This window comes from Mirounga leonina, unplaced genomic scaffold (assembly GCF_011800145.1).
Source record: "Mirounga leonina isolate KUSES-001 unplaced genomic scaffold, KU_Mleo_1.0 Mir_154, whole genome shotgun sequence".
Taxonomy (NCBI): Eukaryota; Metazoa; Chordata; class Mammalia; order Carnivora; family Phocidae; genus Mirounga; species Mirounga leonina.
In genome coordinates this window covers 36,476,185-36,501,998 of record NW_023270389.1, presented here as the reverse complement: position 1 = coordinate 36,501,998, position 25,814 = coordinate 36,476,185, and the positions used below count along the sequence as shown (strand labels likewise).

Here is a 25,814-nt window from a genome sequence, read left to right as displayed (position 1 = left end):
AAGACCCACTTCAGATTTTGGCCCAGGAATGGCCCTCACCTTCACTGCTGTCAGAGGCACAAACCCACTTCTGACAGGCATCAGGGTATGCCTGAGACGGCAGTTCATTTATCCATCCACCCATTCATCCATCTATCCACCCATCCAGTCAGCCATTCACCAAACCTGTATTGTGCAAGACCTTGTGGAAATATGATGAGTTAAGGTCCCTGCTCCTGCAGCCAATGCTCCTTGCACACGTCTCTCCTGTACCTTGGCTGGGTCCTCCACCTGGGACACCCTTTCCATCAGTCCATGTGTCTGAAGCCGGCATTCCCCCTTCAGCCTGCTCTTGTCCACAAGCCTTCTATGACCCCCTTCATCCCCTGGAGTCACTCTTTCCCCTCCCCATCAGTACCCACACTATGCTTCACTGCTCCTGTTTACCTCTTTCCACTGATATCTCCCTGACATGCTTTCCTGTTTGTGTTCCTCCACAGATGGATACACAGTGCTTGATTAATGCTCTGAATGAATGAATGGATGAATGGTAGGTAAGTTGTGTTCTTTGCAGGTTGAGGTCAACCCCATACAATTCCAAGCTTCCTTTATCAGCAGGTTGGGGCATTAAGAAACTCAGGGTGTTTTCCTTTTAGGTTGACAGAAGATGTAGTCATGTATTTTTTCCCCTTAAATTGTAGGGATAAGATTGTGCTCAGCCATCCACAGTATATTTCCTTCTGTGTTTGGAGTTTGCGGGGATTCAGGAGGCAGCTTCTCTGGGATCAGCCATCAGGATGCACTAGGGATCGTTATAACCATGAGACTATTGTACTTTTATGTGGTGCTTAGAGCGCCCCAAGTTTATTCACAACTGCTTCTCACGACAGCCCAATCTTGTCTTCCAGAATTAGAAATGATGGCTCAGAAAGGTTAAGCAACTTCCTCCGGGCCACCCAGCTGTGAGGGCGGAACAGGTCCCAGCTCTCCTCCTTCCCCCTTGCTCTCCCCACCCTAACCGACAGAGGGGCCCCAGAAGGACACACTCCTGCCCTGTCTCAGCAGGGGCTGGGGGGGCCATGTCCCTCATCCCCTGGCTTCGGTGGAATGAAGCCCCCCCGAGGCTGTCCTCCCAGAGGCCGGCCGACACGGTGCTGGAGACGCTCATGATGGAGCTGGCGGGGCAGATGCGAGAGGCCGAGAGGCAGCAGTGGGAGCGCGGCAATGCAGTCAGCAAGATCTGCACCGGGGTCGACTACAGCTGGCTGGCCAGCGCACCCCGGCCCACCTACGACCTGAGCCCTGGTGAGCGGCTGCAACTAGAAGACGTCTGTGCCAAGATCCACCCATCCTACTGTGGGCCCGCCATCCTCAGGTAACCCCTGCACGGGCCCGGGGCCCGGCGGGTGCACGGTAGGCTCCAGGCATGTGGCTGCAGGGGCGGGGGCCTGACGCCACCAGGACTGGAGCCAGGGCACCTGGATGACCCAGTGATCTGCAAGAGCCCACAGAACGCCAGGCCAGAGCTAGGGGTTCAGAAGGAGGCTGGAGGCAGCTCCTGGAGGCACATGACTTTTGATGGGAGAGAACCCCAGGCCTTTGAGCTTTCTGTTCTCCCTGGATTATCATTACCCTGGATTTTAACACAGCTGGCTCTTTCTCCTTCATCAGTTCATCATCTATATTACTGTCTTAGAAAGGTTTTCCAGATAATCTTACCAAAATTCAGTTTTTCATTAACGTAGGTCACACTAGCATTCATAATAATTTGCCTCAGGGGACTGTGCGTGTGTGTGTGTGTGTGTGTGTGTGTGTGTGTGTGTGAAGTATATTCAGAGGCCTGGGGCATTGAACATGTACAGATTTAGAGCCTGGGTACCACAGTGTTCCTGAATATAAATGTAACCTTAATAAAGTTCTAACCCACATGACCCAGTCTCGGTTGGGTTCATGTTGAAGTCGAAGAAATGTAGTCCAACAACCAACAATAATTTCAAAAGTTACCCAAGTTCTTCATCTGCACTTCTCAAACACTAGTAAAGGAATACGGATCCACAATAAAACATCTGAACATCCCCCAAATCTTCAGTCACCCATCTCTGTAACCAATGTAAGCATCTATTATACCCCTTTTTTCTTGGGAATTCTCCTTAAAACTCCTTCTCCTTAAACTCCTTCTCTTTCTCCAGCCCCATCCACACCCCATTGGATTTTGTAGTCTTTTTCACCCCCTCCCTCCTTTCTTCCTCCAGGCTAAGAATCTTACCCCCTCCAGGTTCTCTTGTTCCATACTATGGAATCCCCCTAAAATGTACCTACTTCCAGAAGCACCTGGGGATGGGGGAGATGGGGGAAGTGAGTCATGGGGGTGGTGTTGACTAGAGAATCCAGGCTGGTAAACCAAACCTCATAAATGAGGGGGAGGTCGGGGACACACATATGATCATGATTGTTCCCCCACATTTCCTGTCTCACTGCGGAAAAGTGTGAGAATTCCTGACTGGCAATATGGTGGAGGAAACCATTAAGTGGACTTGCTAATAACCATCCTTCCCTTTGAGCTCTCAGCAAAGACATTTCAGGCAGAGGAAAACCTCACCCAGCAGGTAGCCAAGAGCTATGGAAGGATTATCACAGGGCAGTGATATCATCAGACATTTCGAAAAGATCCCTCTGGCCACCAGGGGGAGAAGGGTGGGAGAGGTTAGCCAGAAAGCCTCCAACAGGTAAGGCCAGGTCATGGCATTGATAATCTGGCATCGATAACCCGAGGTCAATGTCAGGATCTTTACATATGTTAGCTCATAAGCCCCACAGAATGGTAGCTATGACCCCAGTTTACAGATGAGAAAGCTGAGGCCCATAGAGGAAGTAGCAGAGCGGGGATTTGAAGTCAGCCCCGGCTGGAGCAATAGGGAGGTGCGGTGGTCTCTGATTGACGTCAGGAGTGAGGAGGTGGCGGAAAGGGGAAGTGACCACTGGGCGTGCACAGGAGGCGGTTTAGACACCTGCTCTGCGCCACACCACATGACTCACCCGCAGCACCTCTCCTGCTCTGCGCACAGGTTCCGGCAGCTGCTGGCCGAGCAGGAGCCCCAGGTGCAGGAGGTGTCCCAGCTCTTCCGCTCGGTGCTGCAGGAGGTCCTGGAGAGAATGAAGCAGGAGGAGGAGGCCCACAAGCTGACGCGGCAGTGGAGCCTGCGGCCCCGCGGCAACCTGGCGCTGGCCACCTTCAAGACCCGCGCGCGCATCTCCCCCTTCACCAGTGACATCCGGACCATCTCGGAGGACGTGGAGCGGGACATGCCGCCGCCGCTCCGGACCTGGAGCATGCCCGAGTTCCGGGCGCCCAAAGAGGACTGACCCATGCCTTCCCCTGCCCAGGAGCTGAGCCACCTGCGGGAGGGCATGATAGGCCGGTGACCGGTCCCGAGTCCTGGAACCTCCCCACCCGCCCTTGACAAGGGGCCCAAGAGGTGGCCCCATCCCAAGACATTCCTGTCAGATGGAGCAACCCCTCCGGGCCCGCACTCCCCCATCAGCTGCGAGGCTGATTGAATGAACTTTTTTTTAGGGTTAGGGCTTGGAGCAACAGCGATCCCCTCCCTCCCCCCTCCCACAAGTCAGCTGGAGCATCCCCCGTTCTGCCTTGCAGAGATTCGGGGTCTTGGCAGACAGACCCCTGCCCCATCCACATCTTCTGCTTCTGTCTGGAAGGGGAAGAGTTGCCCTGACTTTTTGCCAAGACCTGGGTTCTCTCCCTCAATTCAGGGATGTCCTATTCACCCCCTCACCCTGAGTAAGGAGGGACTTGTTGGGTAGTGTGTATTCTCTGCTGGTGACTGCTGGTGGCTGGTCTCACCACTGCAGGTAGGTCACCGCCCCCTGGACAGGCAGAGCTGAAAGGGACCACAAAAGCCAACAGGTCCATTCTCCTCACCTAGTGAAATGAATAAACTGAGGCTCAGAGAGGGTCAGATTCTTATACCTTAAATTGCAGCCAGATCCCCATGGGCCATGAGATTGTTCCTGTAGGCAAAGTCTCTTCCCTTGAGTCCTTGAGTCCTGGGCTATGATGGGACAGGTCCAAGGGCTATGTCTCCACCTGCCTGTGGTCTGACACATCTCTGACCATGGAATTGGCATGGAGGTCTAAGGCAGCTGGGATCAGAGGTAGGATGCCCTTACCCTACACCAAGAGTATCATCATGTGGGATGTGGCCAATACCTGGCAGCTCCTTCCAGAGGTGAAGCTTCAGGGCCTTCCTCCTCACTGCTCTGGAGAGTCCAGGTCTGATTCCAGGGTCTTTTCTGTAACTGGTCACACCAAGGAAAGTGATACTGAAATCTCTAACTGGCCTCAAAGAACCAAGTGAAATGTTCTAGAAGAGCCTCTCTACCAGGCTTCACTGTCCTTCTATTTCTAATACAGTCAGCCCTTGATAATAGACATGTGGTGCTCCAATGTCTGGAAGGTCAGGTGGCTTCCCCACATACCCTGCGCTGAAGTGGGGTGCAGGGGGATGGGTGGGGAAGGTGTATGTCCCCAACTATCAGTGCATGCTCAGAAAATGCAGGTGGATCTTAATAATTAGTCTAAATAAAATGCCAGGAGATAAGTCAATGGGGAAGAAAATCCATATATTCCCTGACCAAGCTCAGTAGAAAAAAATAATTTTTTAATGATCTGGTTTGGGATTATTTTCATTCAAGTCTGGACAGAAAATCATAAGATGATGGAAAACCTCTTATCCAATACAGTCAGGATGAAGGAGTTGTCTCATTACATAATCGGTAGCAGTTGAAAAGCACTTAAATGAAAATATACACCTTAAGCTTCTTACATATTTTATGTTAAGACATAAAAAAAAGTTCATTCAATTGCCAAGCTATGTTCATTCTTCTGTGACATGTGTGGATGGTCTGATGAGAACTCCACACTTAAGTTTTATTGGCTTGTGTGTCCTTTAGTCATACCAATAAGAACGGCTGGTGTAAACAAGTTTGGGACAAGCAGAAGTGACCCTCGGTAAGCAGACAGGTCACTTGGTAGGGGCGGAAGTGTTGGGGGGAGTTAGAATAGAATCAACTAGCTGTGAGCTTTCTGGGTACCCTGGATGGGGGTCAGGGTGTTTTTTGAGGGAATGGAGTGTCAACGTCAACCTAGTTGTGGGGTGCAGGCGGTCAGAGGAGGTCAATTGAGAGAATAACTACTCAAGAATTGGGCAGAAGATATGAGCAGACATGTCTCCAAAGAAGACATGCTCAACATCACTTGGGATCAGGGAAATACAAATAAAAACCACAATGAGATACCACCTCACACCAGTCAGAATGGCTAAAATTAACAAGTCAGGAAATGACAGATATTGGCAAGGATGTGGGGAAAGGGGAACACTCTTACGCTGTTGGTGGGAATGCAACCTGGTGCAGCCACTCTGGAAAACAGTATGGAGGTTCCTCAAGAAGTTGAAAATAGAGCCACCCTACGACCCAGCAATTGCACTACTAGGTATTTACCCCAAAGATACACATGTAGTGATCCAAAGGGGCACCTGCACCCCAATGTTTATAGCAGCAGTGTCCACAATAGCCAAACCATGGAAAGAGCCCAAATGTCCATCGACAAATGAATGGAGAAAGATGTGGTATATATACACAGTGGAATATTATTCAGCCATCAAAAAAATGAAATCTTGCCATTTGCAACCACGTGGATGGAACTAGAGGGTATAATCCTAAGCGAAATAAGTCAATCAGAGAAAGACAATTATATGATCTCACTGATACGTGGAATTTAAGAAACAAAACAGGATCATAGGGGAAGAGAGGAAAAAAATAAAACAAGATGAAACCAGAGAGGGAGACAAACCACAAGAGACTCTTAATCATGAGAAACAAACTGAGGGTTGCTGGAGGGGAGGGGGGGTGGGGAGATGGGGTAACCAGGTGATGGACATTAAGGAGGACATGTGATGGAATGAGCACTGGGTATTATATAAGACTGATGAGTCACAGGCTGGTACCTCTGAAATCAATAATACATTATATGTTAATTAATTGGATTTAAATTTTAAAATGTTTAAAAAAAAAGAGAATATCTACTGTTTTCCTCCTTCCCCACCACCCTACATGAACCTACCCTCCCCAAAGAAAAGGAAGATCTGAGACTTTCAACAGCATGTTCCTTTTTAAGTTGGAGTCACTGGCCATCCATGAAAGCCTTCCCTGCCCACCTCAGTCAAGACAGACAGAACCCACCAGCCTCAGACACGGGTTGTCCTACTGCACTGAATTCCAACTGCTGACCCTCAAACCTGTGAGAAGTTGCTCCTCTGGCTGGATTCAAGTCATTAAAGGAAGTAATGATGTCAGCCTCAATTTCTATCTATAAAACTCCAGTAAGAACAGATAAAAGAACGAAACAGTTGGAGAGCCTCCCCGCAAGTGTGTGGTGGTGGCCAACTGGCCACATGGAGGGGTGGGTAGAGCCCTGTGAGGGCTGGGCAGGGCTGTCCGCCTCCCCTCCGATCAACACCGCCAGCCACTAGAGGGAGCCAGTGGGGGTGGGAACGCTTGGTTACATTTTCTTTTACTTCATGGAATTTTTCTTTAAATCTTGTTATTATAAAAATTTTCAAACAGAAGAGTATAGCAAGGGCGCCTGGGTGGCTCAGTTGGTTGAGCGACTGCCTTCGGCTCAGGTCATGATCCTGGAGTCCCGGGATCGAGTCCCGCATCGGGCTCCCTGCTCGGCAGGGAGTCTGCTTCTCCCTCTCCCGCTCCCCCCTCTTGTGCTCTTTCTCTCTCTCACTCTCTCTCAAATAAATAAATAAAATCTTAAAAAAAAAAAAAAGAAAAAAAAGAAAAGTATAGCAAAAAGTGTAAGAACCCTCTATATGCCAATCACCAAGGCTTAGTAGTTATTAACATTTTGCCAGATTTGCTTTAATCTATTTTTTGGTGAAGTCCTTTAATATAAATCCCAGACAGCATGACATCTCAGCCCTGAACCCTTCAGTATGCACTGCAAAGGAAGAAGGAAAGTTTCCTGTGTAACTCCAGTGCTGTACTATCCCTCCCAATGAAATTAACAGTAATTCCTTAATACCATCTAATATCTAGTCCATATTCAAATTTCACTAGCTATTCCCAACAAGTGACTTTTGCAGTTTTATTTCTTTGACTGAGGATCTAATCAAGCCCCGCAAATTGGCATGAAATTTGTAATTTGTTTTATACGTGGTCATATAGAGTTTATTTAATTTCACAATGAAGAATTGCTTAAATAGAAGGTATTTATGGAACATCAGTGTTAATATGCAATAAGTTAACGACAGCACATAAATGAGGATAATTCTGCAAATTAGCCTAAGGATGCTCTTTATTCAGCTCCTTGTTATTTTCATTTGATTAAAATTGTTCCACACCAACCAAGACTCTCTAATACCTTGAAAAGTAATGTTAAAAATCAGTAGTGGCAATATATCTCATTTGACTTTTCATCTGATGAAAATGCTCTCCCTGTCCGTGGGCTTTATTTTCTGAGACATGCTTGCAAATAGCAACCTAAAACCTCCTCTTTCCTTGCCATTTAGAAACAAAACACTAAAATGTATCAAAATAACTTGGCGGGGGGATCTCAAGAATTCTAGTAGTAGGTAATGAAAATAGTTTGTTTATTTTGGATGCCATTATTCAACATGTAGTGAAATCTCAGTCTGTCTTAATATTCCTACGGCTCCCCAACATAACACAATATGTTATTTCAAAATTTATTCATCGACAAATCATTTTTAGACAGTTATTTTAAATCAGTTTAACACCTCGCATCATTTGTTAAATGGGGAAATTGGCATCTGTTTCTTTTTATGAATGTTATTACATAGAGTATTAAATTAGCATTATTATATTTAGCCAGGTGCTAATCTAAAAATAAAAACATGGACTAAAAATCAGGACTTTATTGTACTCAAGGCAAAAATAACAGAATGATTTTTTAAAGCTTCTAAAAATTCCCCAGAGTTGTTATAGTCTTGAGAAAGGCCTTCATAAGCCAACAGGCGTGTTTTGGAGTGTTTTCTAGCACATTTGATTGTGCTGCATTCCAGTTACAATTACCTTGCTGGAACAAATGCAACATTCCTGAAGCCCTGCAGGCAAACTTGGAAGTTCTCCAGCCCCGTCTCCCCTCCCAGCTAGGATTTGGTGTGCTGAGAATTCCATTCCCAGGAACAAGCTATTCCCCTCTGTGTAGCTGAGTCCAGAGGTTCACAGCTTAGATTCAACTTCTGGCCCCTACTCCGGGCTGCAGGCCTCTGCTAGGCTCTCCCTAAGTGTCCAGGCTCCAGAACACAGGGCAGAGGAGATCTAGTTGAGGTTCTCCTGTCCTTAGTAGAAAAGAAATCAAGGTGCTGGGCAAAGATACTGCTCTGAAGTGTAAAAGGGCCTGGAGAAATACATCTCTTATCCACATAGGCCAGGCCAACAATATTGCTAAGGACAGAAATGGCTCTGTCTTCAAGAAATTCCTTTATTGGGATGCCTGGGTGGCTCAGTTGGTTAAGCGTCTGCCTTCAGGGCAGGTCATGATCCCAGGGTCCTGGGACCGAGTCGCATCGGGCTCCTTGCTCAGTGGGGAGTCTCCTCCCTCAGCCTGACTCCCCCCTGCTTGTGCTCGCTACCTCTCTCTGACAAATAAATAAAATCTTTTAAAAAAAAAAAGAAAAAGAAAATTCCTTTATTAACATTTGAATGGTCCTTTGTACTTGATCCACTTGATCTCCTTGTGATCTTGACCGTCAGGCAAGGCGCATTCTGTCTGGTCTCAGGTGATAAGCAAGGGGCCCGCCTAGACCTGGAAGTCAGGGCTCCTTTCACTTGTCTCACTGCTTCTCAGCGTTCCAGATAAGGATCTGGATCCCCTCTCAGAACCACACTACTAAGCCTCACCACTGTACCTCTCACACAGGGATGTAAACTTAGGTGGTGTTTCTGGTCACTCCTTCCCCCTCCGGGCCGTTTGGCTGCCTCCAATGGTCTGTGAAATCCTTCAGCGCAGGAACCAGGTCTTTCATCTCTGAGTCTCTACCTTCTGGGCACAGAGTAGGCACTTTACAAATGTGCTTAATGGATAGGTGCATGTGGACACCAACTTAGAGGGCAGGGACACAGTGGAGCTGAAGACACCACGAATGAATGAACACTGAGGCATTTAGGATTTATCCACATCATTCATTGGATTCAGTTCTACGAGGCCAGGGTCCATGTCTGATTTGAGTGTGTATCTCCCAGAATATGCCTGGCACATTGTATGTGGTCAATACACTCCTTAAGAATTCATTCATTCATTTATTCATCAAGTATGTGTAGTAACTGTAAAGGAGATGGGGCAGGGGTGCGGTTACCTAAGGGTTCTAGCTGGATAAAACAAAACCGAGCTTTTGGCTCTTCTCTGAATTACTCTGGAAGGCTGCCTGGAGGAGGTAGGATTTCCCAAGGGCATGTTTGGTCAAAATGACCCAAGTGTGTGTGGTCTCGAAATGAACCCAGATGGCTATCATCCCTTCTTCTGCCCGTGCCTTTCCTTGTTCAGTGTAGGCCCTGAGGGAGACACTTCTACTTAGCATTTTGACCTTACTAGAAACAGGTTCTCTGGGAAGAGACAGAGGCAGAAGGACTCTAGAAAGACTGTACTTTCCCTAAGTGCTCAGGCCTAGACCAAATAAATGCTTAAATTAATTCTTTCTGGGATTCAGAAGATGACGCAGAAACCAACAAGGGGAAAGCTCTCCCTAAGGTAAACCACAGAGCGCCGCGTAACTCCAATCAAGTCTATCAGGGTCCAGAGATAGGGGTACGTGGGTGATTCACCCCTTTTTTCTGTCAAACCTTCTTGCTTTTGTCTGGCGGTGAGGGCTGGGTGGTATGCAGAGGGGTTGGAAGCTTCTGCTCCTCGGAGCAGGCATTTATCATGGAACTGAGAGCAGGGGGTTAGGGGACAGCATGCACACACCTCACTTTAAGCAAATTCAATTTCAGAGAATCTGCACTTTTGAAAGGAACAGTTCTTGGCCCAACAAAATAATTCCCCATGAAGTTCCTTAAGGGGTATGTACTGAAAATGGGATTTAGTTTACAAAGAACAAAAGTATACTATGAAATCTTGGGGGGACTTATCTCTTGCCAAAAGACATGTACATCTCTAGGCCGATTCATAGGGTCCTACAACCAGAACAAACCTCCAGAGCTCAGGCTGGTCCTGATTCCTGCCTCCAGGAAAAACTGACTTAATCAATCCTTATTGACATCCACTGTATACAGAACTCCATGCCAGGACTTGTAAACACATTGCAGATTTATTATCACTTACAAAAGTGGAGGGTTTACAAACTCTTGGGGACAGGGTCTAGGGCAATGTTGTTGTATTCATCAGGAGTTTTAGTTGGTGGTGAAAGAAACCCAGATCAGATTGGCAGAAAGACCAAAGGACATTTGTGACCCCCGGGGTCGGCTTCACTACCTCTAAAGTCACACAGGGCCCCACACCCAGAACAGCCCATACTTGGTTTAATGCTTTGCTATGGCTGTCTTGAAACTTTTTTTTTTTCAAGATTTATTTATTTGAGAGAGAGAGACAGAGATAGTGAGAGAGATCACAAGCAGGGAGGAGAGGGAGAAGCAGACTCCCCACTGAGCAGGGAGCCTGACGCAGGGCTCGATCCCAGAACCCCGGGATCATGACCTGAGCTGAAGGCAGACGCTTAACCGACTGAGCCACCAGGCGTCCCTGTCTTGAAACTCTTAATAACCTTTTAACAAGGGGCTCAAATTTACTTTGGCACTCACGTGGCTGTTCCTGATGGCACCCATAGTTGGGAGTCCAGGGTTGTTACTATCCAAAGCTGCTCATACAGTGGAACGTGCTCTCCCCTCCCCTCCCCATCTCCTCCTCCTCCCATGCCCCCCCTCCTTTCTTCCTTCTCCTTCTTTTCTCTCTCTCTCCCCTTCTCTCTCTCTTGCTCCAGCTCCTGGCTCTGCCTCCGTCTGTGTGGTGGTTTACTTGTCTTCTAGAGTGGTAGATGCCGGCTGGTATGACCCCAGGTTGGCCCTCCCAACATCCATATACCAATCCCAGAGAAAGGCCTTTTGGCAGAGCTTGGCTGGTCAGTCACCGAAACTGCTTCCTCCTTCTCTTGGGATCACAACTAGATGGCATTCCAGCCTCCCCTGCCTCTGGAGTGGCCATGTGAATGAGTTTGGCCAACGGAATGTGAGCAGATATGAAAGTCTCTGCTTCTGGCCTAGCCCATAGAAACCTCCCAAAAGTGATTTTCCTATTCTCTTTCTCCCTTTGCTGGCTGAATAGAGCAGACTCTGAGGTCCAGAAAGAGAATGGAGCCACAACATGAAAGGAGCCTGGGTCCCTGAATGACTCCATGGAGGGCCACACTGGACTTAGAGTGAATTACAAATACACTCCTATTTGGTAAACCATTGAGATCTGGGGGTTCTCTTTGCAGATGCTAGGGTTTCCGATCTGTACCCAGCACATACTGTGATTACCCCTGCATGGGATGCAAGCCACCCTTGGACCAGTTACTGCTGCTGGTAGACCTCAAGCCCATCTAAGGGCCTGGAGCCCCACTAGGACCACATGCAGTGAAGGAGGAAAGTGGATGGGAAATACACACATGGCCCCACAAACAAAACAAAACAAAACAAAACAGCTGCCAAAGTTTACTCTAGCTCTGAATAAGAGAGCAACCTAAAATCTCAGTTTCCAAAGATGTATTCTTTGAAAATCTGAATAGCTTAATATTAAAATTATTCTCCCTATTACTATTGTAATATCATCTTAGCTCTTTCAAAGAACTTAATATCGCCTTCACTTCCACATTGAGGTAATTCACAGAGGCTCACCCCCTTTATTTTTGCTTCAAGGGCCACATATAAGACTCCAGCTGAAGGTCACATGGATGAGAAATCTAGAAAGTTCCCTTGACAGTCTAACCTTCTGTTGCCGCATCAATCTTCAGCCTAGATGTAGATATATAGAGGAAAAAATAAAGCAGCAACTTCTTCTCATAATCCCTGAGATGAAGCCATGTTCACTGTAATCTGCTGAGGAACTTTTCATTTTGGTTGGTTTTCTCTCTGCCACTCCATCTGCTCTTAAAAGGTTTCCTATCTTTGACTCGTGAACAGATTTTGCTCTACCTCGGTGGGTGGGGGAGAGTTTAACAGTGTGGATAAAACTGTTGGGACTTTGGGGCTGCTAGAAATTCTGGGTTATAGTTTTCACAAAATGGTTCTCCCACTTCCAACTTTGCAAATCCCTCACTTCTCTAAGGCTCCTCCTGTTCCTCATCTATCAGATAAGCATAGCTATGCTGTCTACCTCCCAGGCTGTGGTGAGGTTAAAATAAGATCAAATGCATTGCAAACTAGAAAGGAACTTTCAAATTTAAGATCTGACAGTTGCTTGTGACAGTCTTCCTTTCAATTAGTACAGATAATGGAAAGTCGACAGGGCACACTGAAGATCATTTGTCACCGTCCTTCCTCTGGGATATCCAGACCCAGTTCTTTAATCATTGCTCTTGAACCTGATTGCCCTAATATTTCAGATCTGTGGTTCTCAGCTTTGGCTGCACATTAGATCATCAGGGGAGCTTTTATTCCAGTGCCCAGCTGCATCCCACACTCAATAAATCAGAAACTCAGGATGGGTCTCAGGCATAGGTTTTCTTTCTTTTTTTCTTTTTTTCTTTTTTTTTTTTTTTAACTCAGGCATAGGTTTTCTAAATCACTCCAGGTGAGTCCATTGTGCAGACAAGGCTGAGAACCACTGTTTTAGTTTACTCTTTGCGGGGGAACTCAGGAAATTCTCTCGTCACATCTGAATCTATTTGAATCTAATACGTGACTAAATAATTTCATTTCAATAGAAGATGAATGCACTTTGGAGCTATTATATTGGCCTTATGTTATGTTAGAGACGGCTGATTGCAAGACTGTCACATAGATGTTTATCATCTTTGCTTAGCAGTGTTCAGGAGATGCTTGCAGATGAGATGTATCTTTTATAGAATGCTGAAAATACCATTTTATAGAAACTGGAAAGATGGAATGAATGATGGATTCTGAGCTGTTTTGTATAAACCTGGAGGAATACCATTCGGTAGATGACAATTATCTGGCATCTGTTGTAGAAACTATTCATGAGGCTGAGTGTGTGTGTGTGTGTATAAGAGAGAGACAGAGAGTTGGAATCTAGTAAGTGGAGGGGTAGGCAAGACCACAAGGCAGCTGGCAAAGGTGAGTGGGAGGGGAGGTGCCATCACTGGTGACACTCTGATCCACTGGGCGCTAAAGCAGTCCTCAGACCAAAGCCCGTCCTGAGAACCAAGAGGGGTCTCCTTTGCAGAAGGGCCAGTAAGCGCCCCCTGGTGGTCATGGGAGGCTCAGCCAGAGAGTCGTCTTGTGGGCTGTGGGCTCCCCGGCGGGGGGCGGGGGGGGGGGGCGGAGCGGCGAGCTGGTCTTCCCGAGCCACAGCCAGTCCACCTCTCCCCTCCAACCACAAGTCTGCCAGGATGGCTCTTGGCCCGGGCAGCAGCTGCTGCTGCCACATCACATCCTCTCCTTTTCTGTGACCTGGGCCCAGTTATTTAACCTTGTTGAGTCTCAGTTTTCTCAGTTGAGTAATAATATTTACCTGACGCTGGTGTTGTGGGGATTCACTGAGATTGAGGCATATACAGCTCCTGGAACCGCAAGGGGATTACTCTGAGCCCCTCTCTCCATGCTCAGAGGCACCTTGCTTCGTACACTCTTGCTTTCTACCCGCTCCCCTACCCTCTGTGTCCTCAGCGGCTGTCCCCATGGGGCAGGCTGATTCCCCAGGCTCCATTCTGGGCACCTCCTTCCCATCTAACGGCACATCACATCACATTGCTGTCCTGCGATCCATTTTTCTTCATTGGCCTCCACACTTACCCTGGGACGTAGATGAGGCAGCAGCACCTTTTCCAGTGTGCCCAACATCAAAGAGCAAATCACTGGCAAGAAAAGGACCTGCCATCTTAGAACACTATGTGTGCCAGGCTCATGCTGAGCATGGTGCACACATTGCCTCATTTTACCCACACAAACAACACGGCAAAGCAGGTATTTTTATCCCCACTCTAGAGAGAAAGAGGTGGGGGTTTAGGTAGTTGGTGACTTTTCTAAGGTCATAAATAAAGTAACTGGTATACTAGAATTTGAACCTCCTTCTCATCAGTTACAAAGGCCTCCCCACCGCCCCAGCAGTGACTTGCACCTAGTTCTCTGGACTCCTGGAAAATTGCTTCTCTTCCGATAAAATCCTGTCCTCTAAGAACAGCCTATCACACTCACAGCTGCCAGAAGCATCGTGCTGGGCATTTCAGTAATGCCTTCTCTTTGCTTGGAGACATTTCTGCTTAGGATAACTAACTGTCTAATGTGGAATAACCCAGAATATGTACTCTCATGACTCAGTCCTTCCCTGGCCAGAATCGGGTAATCCCCAGATAAGTATCACAAGAGCGCTTCAAGGGAGGAGAAATGTGGATTCACTCTTTTCTTTCCCTTTCCTATTCACTTAGGTGGAAATAGTACTTAGCCCTGAAAAACTGTATTTTTAAATGTTTTTCAAGCAGCTCTGTGATAAGCCAGGATTTTTAGACTTCAGGTCCTAACCTGTTGAGTGCGTCATGAAATCCATGTATTGGATTATGACCAGGAATTTTTTTCTTTTTTAAAGACTTATTCATTCTAGAGAGAGAGCGTAAGGGGGTGTAGGGAGGGGCAGAGCGAGAGAATCCCAAGCAGACTCCCCACTGAGCACAGAGCCTGATGCAGGGCTCAATCCTAGGACCCTGAGATCATGACCTGAGCCAAAATAAGAGTCAGGAGCTTAACCGGCTGAGTACCCAGGCGGCCCAGATTATGACTAGGAATTTTTAAAAGAAAAGCAATAGAGTAGAAAATATCAGCGTGTACGGCAGATAAGGATAAATATTACTTCAGGAAACTTTTGCCTTGGTTCTATATCCATGAATGTATGTATATATATGTATACTAGGTCACAATGTGAAATGTATTTCTTTGAGTCACAGAAAGCATTTGGAAAATGCCAACTGTTTGTTGTTTATAATCTGTTTGCCATTAGGATTTATTATATTAACAGTTCTCATATTTTTGGTCTCAGGACACTTCGTACTCATAAAATTTATTAAGGAGCCCGAAGACCTATTGTTTATAAGCGTTATAACCATCAATATTTACTGTATTAGAAAGTAAAATTGGAAAATTCAATCTTTACCAATTCATTTAAAATAACAGCTAGAAACCCATTACACATGAACATGAATAACATATTTTTAATTATAAATGTACATATTTACTTAATTTATATATATTGAAATAGTGAGAAGAGTGACATTGTTTTATGTTTTTGTACATCCGTAATGTCTGGAGTGCACACACCCTAAGATGACCTCAGTGACTCTGGGGAGTGAAGGAGAACCCATGACTTGCTTCTCGCCAAAAGAATCTGGCAAAGGTGATGATAGAGTCACTCCTAGGATTACGTTACATTATATAAGACTCCATCATAGCAGACTAGAGTGGGATTTTCCTGCTGGCTTTGGAGAAGTAAGCCACAATGTGATGGAAAACAAGGACTGATGTTGTCATATGGCAGGGATGGGACCCGTGAGTTGCCGAGAGCAGCCCCTGGCCAACAGCTAGCCAGAAAACAGGGACATTGGTGCTACGACTCCAAGGCACTGAATTCTGCCAACAAGCAGTGCCCTTGGACAAGGACCCCTGAGCCTTAGGTGAAACTGAACCCCTGGCCAACATCTTAATTCTAGCCTGTGAGACCTTGTGCAAAGACCCCGAGGATCCCATCTGAACCCAGACTCCTGACCCATAGAAACTGATATAAATGGGAGTTGTGTTAAGCTACTATGGTTGTGGTTATTTGCTATATAGTAATGGGAAACTAATACATATGACCACTTATATCTACTTCTGCATTCAATCTGTTGTGACAAGTTGTTTTAACTGAAGTATCTAAAGAAAATCCAGCCTCCCACAGATATGCACTTAGAAAAGGGAAAAGTATTTTAATAGTTTTTTTAGATCCTGCTGGGAGAGGGAAATGGGAATTATTGTTTAATAGATATAGGAATTCAGTTGCGGATGATGAAAAGTTCTGGAGATGTAATGGGTGATGCTTGCCCGACAATATGAATACACCTAATGCCACTCAACTGCACACTTTAAAAAATGGTTAAAATGGTAAATTTCACATTATGTACATTTACCACAATTTAAAAAAAATTAATTACTGACAATTCAGAGATCAAAACAGAGTTAGCTGCAATGTGGAGTCTGAAATCATATTAATGATTTTCATACTCTGTTACACTAAAATCCATTAGTCAGCCTTGTACTTTAAATGGCTTTCACCTATTCATGATTTTGTAACATCATGCATTGATTATCTGAAAAATATTGGTCTATTAAATTATGCAGATCTTCCAAAAGTTAACTCACTTAATTATACAATATAAAAAATTCATATTCATTAACATCACTACTAATCTCATCAGAAAAGTCATTAAGTTTGGGGAAGCTGTTAAATTCCTGATGTAAGAAAAAGAAGGAAAATGAGGAGTGTATACAAATTTACCAAAATTTTGATTTTTCCTTGAGAGCTCGACTTTTATCACTGGCAACAAATACAGTACTATTGATTATGTACTCTTAGAGATTTAAAAAACAAAGCAGGAAAGAGGACATGGGAAGCAGAAGGGTCAGGGGTCGACATCTTTTGGTTGTATTTTCCAAAGATGGTCACAGCCATAACACCTGTGTTCTTGTCACACCCCATCAAGAAATGGAGTCTTGGGGCGCCTGGGTGGCTCAGTTGGTTAAGCGACTGCCTTCGGCTCAGGTCATGATCCTGGAGTCCCGGGATCGAGTCCTGCATCGGGCTCCCTGCTCGGCAGGGAGTCTGCTTCTCCCTCTGACCCTACCCCTCTCAAGCTCTCTCTCTCTCTCAAATAAATAAAATCTTAAAAAAAAAAACACAAGAAATGGAGTCTTAAGTCCCCTCCCCTTGAAAGTAGGCTGACTAGAGTGACTTGCTTGATCAATAGAACAAAGCAAACATGACATTCTGGAGCTTCCAAAGGTAGGTTAAAGCAAGCCTTACAGCTTCTGCCTGGAATGCTTGCTCTTGGAATGCCCCTGTCAGAACTCAGCCACCAGGCTTGAAAACTCAAGTGTCCTGGCCAGGGCACCTGTAGACTTGACAGCCAAAGAAGAGCTCCCAGCTCCTGGTCAGTTTCCACTACCATCCACAGGGGGAGCCCTCTTGGTCATCCAGCCCTAGAGCACGTGCTCTTCAGATGACTACAGCCCCACGAAAGACCCCAGGTTAAAACTGCCCAACTGGGGCGCCTGGGTGGCTCAGTCAGTTAAGCGTCTGCCTTTCGCTCAGGTCATAATCCCAGCGTCCTGGGCTCCAGCCCTGCGTCAGGATCCCTGCTCAGCGGAGAGCCTACTTCTCCCTCCCCCTCTGCTGCTCCCTCTGGCTTGTGCTGTCTCTCCCTCTCAAATAAATAAAATCTTTAAAAAAAAAAGACAGTAAGGAGAAAAGATGGAGGAAAGTGTAGGGGTATCTATAGAAAAAGAGAGTAAAATAACTGAGTATAGTTAATGGAACAAAAAGTAGAATTGCAAGTATAATATTAGTGATGCCAAATTAGCAAAAAGAAAAACTAATTATAACACAAGTAACAAACACTGACAGGATAAAGTAAGTGAGACGAAGGAACAATTTAAAGTGAACTAATCAACAGATATTGTCTAGAGTTGAATGTGAACAACCTTTGTTTTATTTTAACTATTTTTCCTGCCCTGTATCTGATTCTCCTTTCTATGTTTGGTGAATATTCCTCTGCACGCCTCCTGCCATCCATGCTGACAAGGCCAATGCTTGCTTTCCCAGTTTCCTAAGCAGGTAGCACACGGGCATGTGATTGAGGCTCAGTCAACCCCTGCTGGGAGCTAATGGCACAAAAAAGCAGAGACGGTGAAGAGTCCATTCGGCAGTGGAGGCGGTCTAGTGGCAGTGACAGAGTGGGGCACTGGTGACCACGGCAACGCAAACAGAGGCGGTCAGCCTCGGTAGTGGTGCTGTGTGCCCTGGTGTGCCCTTACCAGGCTGGGCTCTGTGGCATGCCTTTGCCTATGGCTCTAGCTGCCAAGTTTTACTTTGGTCCTATCTATATTCAGAGATTCATTCACGGGGTTTCTTGGCATTTCTGTGAGTTACTCAATATCCGTTCAATATATCCCTTTCCTATTTACATAAGCCAGAGTCTGTTTCCTTTGCTTACAACTAGGAACTCTGATTAGTCCACTGATAAGTCAAGAAATACAAGTGTTAGCATATTACTTGAGAAAGAATCAGGAACCCAAATGTCAATAGTAGTTAGCACATGCAATTCCTTTAGCTTGTAACAAATCTTCCTGAATTCCACTTTCCTGGCTGTCTGGAAAATGCCTAATCATCCTCCAGATTTCAATTTAGACACCATTTTCTTCTCCAAAGCCTTTCCTTGTCCTCTAACACATGCATACCAAGTCATAGCATTCATTTGCATTGCGGTGGACTACTTCTTTGTCTTTATTGCTCAATATAATAAAATTTCCTTGGCCGAAGGGACTATACCATGGTTAGCATTATGCCTGGTACACAGTGGGTATTCTCAATGAAATTTGTTAATAAACAGAAGTTATGGAGGAGTTTTAATGAATTTTTCTAAATTACCTAATTTATAAATGGAAAAACCTTAACAAGATAATAAACATACCCTCTTCACTACTTGAATCCATATGGCTTCTTTAAGATAATGATGAAGAAGAAAACACATAGCCATCTGAAGAATAAGATGTTGATGATCTATATTAGGATCAGTGGTGGCTTAGGTTTTGCTTTTCTTTTTTCTTTTGTGTTGATCTTGATTGATATGTTACACAATTATCCTCTCAAATATTAACAACAAATGAAAGAGAAACACAGTAATTTCTAAAGCATACATGAAAATATTCAGAAGGTCTTAAACCAAGTAAAATTCCTCCCTCAGTTTCTGGTGGTCCAGGCATCTTTGGGACTTGTGCGGACTTCTTCTTCTTCTTTTTTTTTTTTTTAATTTTATTTATTTATTTATATGAGAGAGAGAGCAAGAGCAGGGGGAGAGGGAGAAGCAGATTCCCCACTGAGCAGGGATCTGGGCGCAGGGTTCAATCCCAGGACCCCGGGATCAGGACCCAAGCCCAAGGCAGGTGCTTAACCAACTGAGCCACCCAGGTGCCCCCTTGTGTGGGCTTCTTATCCATGTCTATACAACTTGCCTTCCATGTCTATAAAACCAAAATATTGAGTTTATTAGAGAATTTAAAAAGCAAAATGAGACCTAAATACAGTTACATTGAGGGTTAGAGTCTCAATAAATGAATTTTGGAGGAATACAGTTCAGTCTGTAGCAACTGGTGTTTCCCTTTATCAATGAAGAGAACCAGTTTGACGTAATGTGATCCAAGAGTATCATCACATCACTACTGAATTCTTGTTCTTTTAGACTACAAAGCAAAGTTCAGGGTGAAACAGGGTGCTTAGTTTGATTGAATCTGCATGAGATTTTTACCAAGGTTATAGAAATACATAATTGGTTTTTGTTGTGAGGACAGATATTCAAATTAGGTGTACAAAAGGTTACCATTTAATAGGAATATAAATATAAAACCATTTGTGAGTCACTAATATCTGACCCTTTCTATTCAGAATTTATTTTTTTTAAGATTTTTTACTTATTTATTTGACAGAGAGAGACACAGTGAGAGAGGGAACACAAGCAGGAGGAGTGGGAGAAGGAGAAGCAGGCTTTCCGCAGAGCAGGGAGCCCAATGCAGGGCTCAATCCCAGGACCCTGGGATCATGACCTGAGCCGAAGGCAGATGCTCAATGACTGAGCCACCCAGGCACCCCTCTATTCATTAAAACACAGTTTCCATATCTTTTGTCCCAAAACCCTCAATGTAACTGCATTTATAGATAGTATCTTTAGGAGGTAATTAAAGTTAAATGAAGTCATAAGGGTAGAGTCCTAATCTGGTAGGATTGGTGGCCTTACAAGAAGAATGAGAGATCTCTCTCTCCTCCCCATGCACCCGAAAGGAAAGGCCATATGAGGGTGTGAGGGTGCAGCAAGAATGTGGCCATCTGAAGCCAGGAAGAGTTCTCGCTGGAAACCGAACATTGCTGAAGCCTTGATCTTGGACTTTCTCGTCTCCAGAACTATGGGAAAAGAAATTCCTGTTGATGTAGTCTGTAGTATTTTGTTATGGCAGCACAAGTAGAGCAATGGACCAGTCAAGGAGAGCTGCGATTTTGGCTCCCCTTCAAAACTGAGATTGTCTCCCTGGTACCTGCCACATAGCATTCCCTATCTCAATCTGGGGCTTCACTTTTTTCCTCCCACATTTAAAGATAGTCCATCTTAGGGCTCAATCCTGAATCTTTTGATTATTCCTCTCTATACACTATTCCACTGGTTCCTGAACACATAAGAAACACCAAGGACCTTGTTAAAAAACAAATTCCTATGTTCCGCACATAGAAATCTTCATTTAGAAGATCTGGAGGGAGACCTGTAGTGATTCAAGAAGGCTTGAGACTACAATCTGGTCTCCCTGCTCAGCGGGGAGCCTGCTTCTCCTCTCCCTCTACCCCTCCTCCAGCTTGTGCGCACACGCTCTCTTTCTCAAATAAATAAAATCTTAAAAAAAAAAAAAAAAGAAGAAAGATGCAAATCAGCCAACCATGTGAAAACGTGTAGGAAAAAACTTTCAGGCAGATGGAACACAAGTTCAATGGTCCTAAGACAGGAAGAAGTTCAGCATTTTTGATGTTCAGAAAGAAGGTAGGTAAACCTCAAGCATAGTCAAAGAGAGAGTAGTATGAAATGAGTAAGAAGTAAGCAAGGACCAGACAATGTAAAACTATAAAACCAGCTTCATGTTTAAGGACTTGGGGTTTCATACTAAGTACAGTGGGAAGCAACTGGAGAGGTTTAAGCGGGGAGTGTCAAAATTTGATTAAAATCTGATTTGTGTTTTTAAAAAATCATATGGCTATGTTTTGTGGGGAAGAGACTATATAAGGGTAAAAGTAGAAGCAGGTAACACATTTAGATGGTTCTTATAGTATTTTGAGTAAGAGATTTTGGTGGTTTGGCTTAGGGCAGAGACTCTGCCCTGTCCCTATTGTCATTTGGGGCTACATTATTCTTTGTTGTGAAGGGCTTTCAAATGCATGTAGGATATTTAACTACATCTCTGGCCTCTACCTGCTAGATTCCAAGTTGCCCTTTTTTTTTTTTTAGAAAAATGAGAGGAAAAAAAAGAATTACAGAGAATAAATCCAAGAGGCCTGTAAGTATAATAAGAATTCCAGAAAGAAGAGAAAATGGTGTATGCAAATTTAAAAGTATTTTTTAAGTTAAAAAAAAAAAAACTAGTTGGTCTAGAATCTCTTTTAAAATCCTACCCTTGACCTCAATGGTCCCTCCAACCACTATGCCACTTTTCTGCTTTCAAAAAACTGTATTTCATAAAATATAGATTCTTGTTTCTTGGCTCTATTTCCTTGATTACCATTCATTCTTTTAAAACATTCAGCAACATAATCCATGCACATGATTAAAAGATCAAGGAGTGTAGAGGGTTTATAATGAAAAATAACAGTCTCCAGCCCACTTGCTTTCTTCTCATTTTAGACCCAGCTCCTCACAAACACTTTAAATCTTTTGTATGTTTAGTTCCTTTTTTTTTTTTTTTTAAGATTTACTTATTTGACAGAGAGAGAGAGAGCAAGAGAGGGAACACAAGCAGGGGGAGTGGGAGAAGGAGAAGCAGGCTTCTCACTGAGCAGGGAGCCTGGTGCGGGGCTCAATCCCAGGACCCTGGGATCATGACCTGAGCTGGAGGCAGATGCTTAACTGACTGAGCCACCCAGGGGCCCCTAAAGATCTTTTTCAATATGTCCTAGCATTCAGTGTTGGTAAAAAGACTGATGCTAGTCTAAATCTTTCTTTGTGATCATTATCCTTTTGGAGGCATTTGGTAATGTCTCTTGAAAATTTCACCATGATGTATATAAGCATAGAGATTTTTTTTTCTTTTATCTTCTTTAGCAGTTAGTGGGTTCTTTCAGTTTGAAGAGTTCTTTTTTGTTTAGCTCTGACATATTTTTTTTTTTAAGACTTTATTTATTTGACAGAGAGAGAGACAGCGAGAGAGGGAACATAAGCAGGGGAAGTGGGAGAGGGAGAAGCAGGCTTCCCGCTGAGCAGGGAGCCCAATGCGGGGCTCGATCCCAGGACCCTGGGATCATGACCTGAGCCAAAGGCAGACGCTTAACGACTGAGCCACCAGGTGCCCCTGTCTTGAAACTCTTAATAACTTTTAACAAGGCGCTCCAAATTTATTTGGCACTCACGTGGCCTCTACACTCCTTGATCTTTTTATCATGTGCATGGATTATGTTGCTGAATGTCTTAAGATATTTTTTAAAAGAATGAATGGTAATCAAGGAAATAGAGCCAAGAAACGTAATCTATATTTTATGAAATACAGTTTTTTGAAAGCAGAAAGTGGCATAGTGGTTGGAGGGACCATTGAGGTCAAGGGTAGGATTTTAAAAGAGATTCTAGACCAACTAGCGTTTTTTTTTTTTAACTTAAAAAATACTTTTAAATTTGCATACAGTAAAAATTTGTGTGTGTACACAGAACTTTGAGTTTTAACACATGCATAAATTCTTGTAACAGTAAACAGAATAGTATAAGAATATACAGAATATTAACAGTATACAGAAAAATTCCAGTATCTCAAATATTCCTTCACGCTACCCCTTTGCAGTCAGACCCTCTCCCTACATTTAACCCCGACCAATCACTGGTATGTTCTCTATCCCTTTAATTTTGCCTTTTCCAGAATATCATATAAATGGAATCCTACAGTATGTAACCATTTGAGATTAGCTTCCTTTGCTTATTAAATACATTTGAGTCATTGCATATATCAATAATTTGGTTTTTTATTTTTTGTGTTTTTTTTGAGAGAGAGAGAGAGTGAACTCGGGGCAGGGAAGAGGGGCAGAGGGGGAGGGAGAGAGAGAATCTTAAGGAAACTCCACGCCCAGCGCAGAGACCAACATGGGGCTTGATCTCACAACCCTGAGATCATGACCTGAGCCAAAATCACGAGTCTGACGCATAACAGACCCCCTTTTTATTTCTAAATACTATTCCATTGTACAGATAAACCAGAGTGTATTTATCCATTCACTCACTGAAGGGCATTTAGTTCATATAGTTTTTCTTGTTTAGTCTGCTAATATAGTGAATTACACTGATTTGACTTTCAAATGTTGAATCAGCTTTGCTTTGGGACATTTGGGACAATCATTAATAATGCTGCTATAAACATTTATATACACATTGTTGTGTTAATGTTTGCTTTCATTTCTGAGATAAACATATAAAAGTGGAATTTCTGTATTAAATGGTAAATGTATGTTTAACTTATTATAGAAACTAAATAGCTGTTCTCCAGAGAGCCTGTACTATTTTGCATCTCCATGGCAATGTGTGAATGTTCCAGTTTCTCCACATCTTTGCTGGCACTTGGTATTGTTATTTTTTTTTTTATTTTATCCATTCTAATAGGTGTATAATATTTCTTGTGGTTTTAATTTTCATTTCCCTAATGATTAATGATGTTGAATATCTTTTCATGTGCTTATTTGCCATCTGTGTATCTTCTTTAGCGAAGTGTCTGTTCAAACTTTGCCCATTTTTTATTGAGTTGTTTTCTAGTTAGGTTTTGAAAAATTCTTTAAATATTCCGGATACAAGTCTTTTGTTATGTATATGCCTTGTCTTTCATTCTCTTTGTAATATCCTTCATGTAGCAAAAGATTTCAATTTTTATAAAGTCCAATTTATCAATTTTTCCCTTTATAGACAGTGCTTTTTGTGTTAGATCTAGAAATTCTTGGCCTAATCCAAGGTTTCAAAAAATTTTCTTCTGTGTTTTCCTCAAGAGTTTCATATTTTTAGCTCTTACTTTTAGGTCTATGATCCACTTTGAGTTAATTTTTATATGTGGCATGAGACATAGGTCAAGATTCACTTTTTTCCCATGTGGATACCCAGTTTTTCCAGCACCATGTACTGAAAGGGCTGTCCTTTCTTCATTGAGTTACATTTGCACCTCTGTCAAAAATCAGTTGGCCAAATTTTGTGGGTCTACTTCTGGACTCTATTCTATTCCATTGGTTTATGTGTCTGTCCTTCCACCAATACCACATTGTCTTGATTACTATAGCTTCATAGTACCTCTTAAAAGCAGATTGTGTGGATTCTTCAACTTTGCTCTTCATTTGCAAAATTGTTTTGCTATTCTAGTTCCTTTATCTTTCCTTATAACTCTTGAATCAACTAATCTATATGTACAAAAATCCTGCTGGGATTTTTATTACAATTGCATTAAATGCATAGATCAATTTGGGGAGAATTGACATCTTAACTATACTGAATCTTTTAATCCATGAACACAGTATGGGTGTTTTTTTATTTCTTTCATCAGCATTTTGTACTTCTCAACATAAAAATCCTACACATACTTTGTTAGATTTATACCTAAGTATTTCATCTGTGGAAGAGAGGAGTGCATCACCTTCCAATTGTTTATTTCTAGTGTAGATATATGATTATTGTACGTTAAGCTTTTATCCTGCATAAATTCACTTCTTAGCATTAAGACCTTTTTGTAGATTTCTTGAGATTTACTACATAGACAATTATGTCATCTGAAAGTCAGGATAAATTTATTTCTTCCTTTCCAATCAGAGTGCCTTTTATTTTTCTTCCTTACTGCAATTGCTAGGACTTCAGTAAAATATTGAGTATGAGTAGTGAAAATGTACATCTTTGTTGGGTTTCCAATCTTGGGAGTAGGAAGCATTCAGTCCTTCACCACTAAGTGTAATGTTAGCTCTAGGTTTTGTGGATACCTTTTATCAGATTCCCTTCTATTCCTGGATTGCTGAGTTGGGTGTTTTTTTTTTAAACATTAATGAGATATGAAGACAGCTACATACTTTCTAAAATTTATGTCCACATTTTGTTTGCAATCTGTAAAAATGCACATTTTTTTTAAAGTATGCTCCATACCCAGCGTGGAGCCCAGTGCAGGGCTTGAACTCACGACCGTGAGATTAAGACCTGAGCCAAGATCAAGAGTCAGATGCTTAACTGACTGAGCCATGCCAAAATACACAATTTTTAAGACAGAAAGAAAAGCACAGAAAAGTAATCAATGCCATCTCTTGGAGAGACTACTAAGACCATGTCAAATGGTACCACCGCCCTCACTTTTCACTATCTCTCTGTCATTTCAGCAATGTAGTCTCTTTGATAGAGTAGGAGTAGGGGTGCTGAATTGCAGGAGCAGTCTTGCTTGGAAGCCCAAAATCAGGCTAGGCAAAGCTCAACTGTCAAGGATCCCCAGCCAAAGAGCCCTCTTGTGAAATCACACTGGCCAGTCCTCTGGATAACAGATGGTAGTTATTTCTACAGTTATTGAAGAACCAATGAACTCTAGATAGATTCGATTCTTTTTTGGGCTCAAAATGTTAATTTTTCCTCATCTTGGTTGAACCAACT

General features: G+C 43.6%; 1 protein-coding gene and 1 long non-coding RNA gene across 3 annotated transcripts in view; one reads left to right on the top strand and one right to left on the bottom strand.

Moving 5' to 3' along the window:
* The window catches only part of LOC118014301, a 33,350-nt gene that overhangs the window by 4,306 nt on the left and 3,230 nt on the right, over nucleotides 1-25,814 (bottom strand). For both annotated transcript variants that reach the window (XR_004680253.1, XR_004680254.1), the window contains exons 2-3: nucleotides 4,208-4,296; nucleotides 3,016-3,123 (exon numbers count right to left, since the gene is read on the bottom strand). This is a non-coding gene — a long non-coding RNA (uncharacterized LOC118014301). The remainder of the gene's footprint in view (nucleotides 1-3,015; nucleotides 3,124-4,207; nucleotides 4,297-25,814) is intronic.
* RD3 (retinal degeneration 3, GUCY2D regulator) lies at nucleotides 700-3,420 on the top strand. Its single transcript, XM_035010489.1, has 2 exons — nucleotides 700-1,354; nucleotides 3,045-3,420. Exons 1-2 carry the CDS (start codon nucleotides 1,059-1,061, stop codon nucleotides 3,340-3,342), a joined length of 594 nt encoding a protein of 197 aa, XP_034866380.1. The 5' UTR covers nucleotides 700-1,058; the 3' UTR covers nucleotides 3,343-3,420.

Excerpts from the sequence above, each read along its gene's own strand:
- RD3 (XM_035010489.1), top strand. The coding sequence starts at position 1,059 with ATGTCCCTCATCCCCTGGCTTCGGTGGAATGAAGCCCCCCCGAGGCTG. Across the intron at positions 1,355-3,044 it reads TGTGGGCCCGCCATCCTCAG|GTTCCGGCAGCTGCTGGCCG; the intron begins GTAACCCCTGCA and ends CTCTGCGCACAG.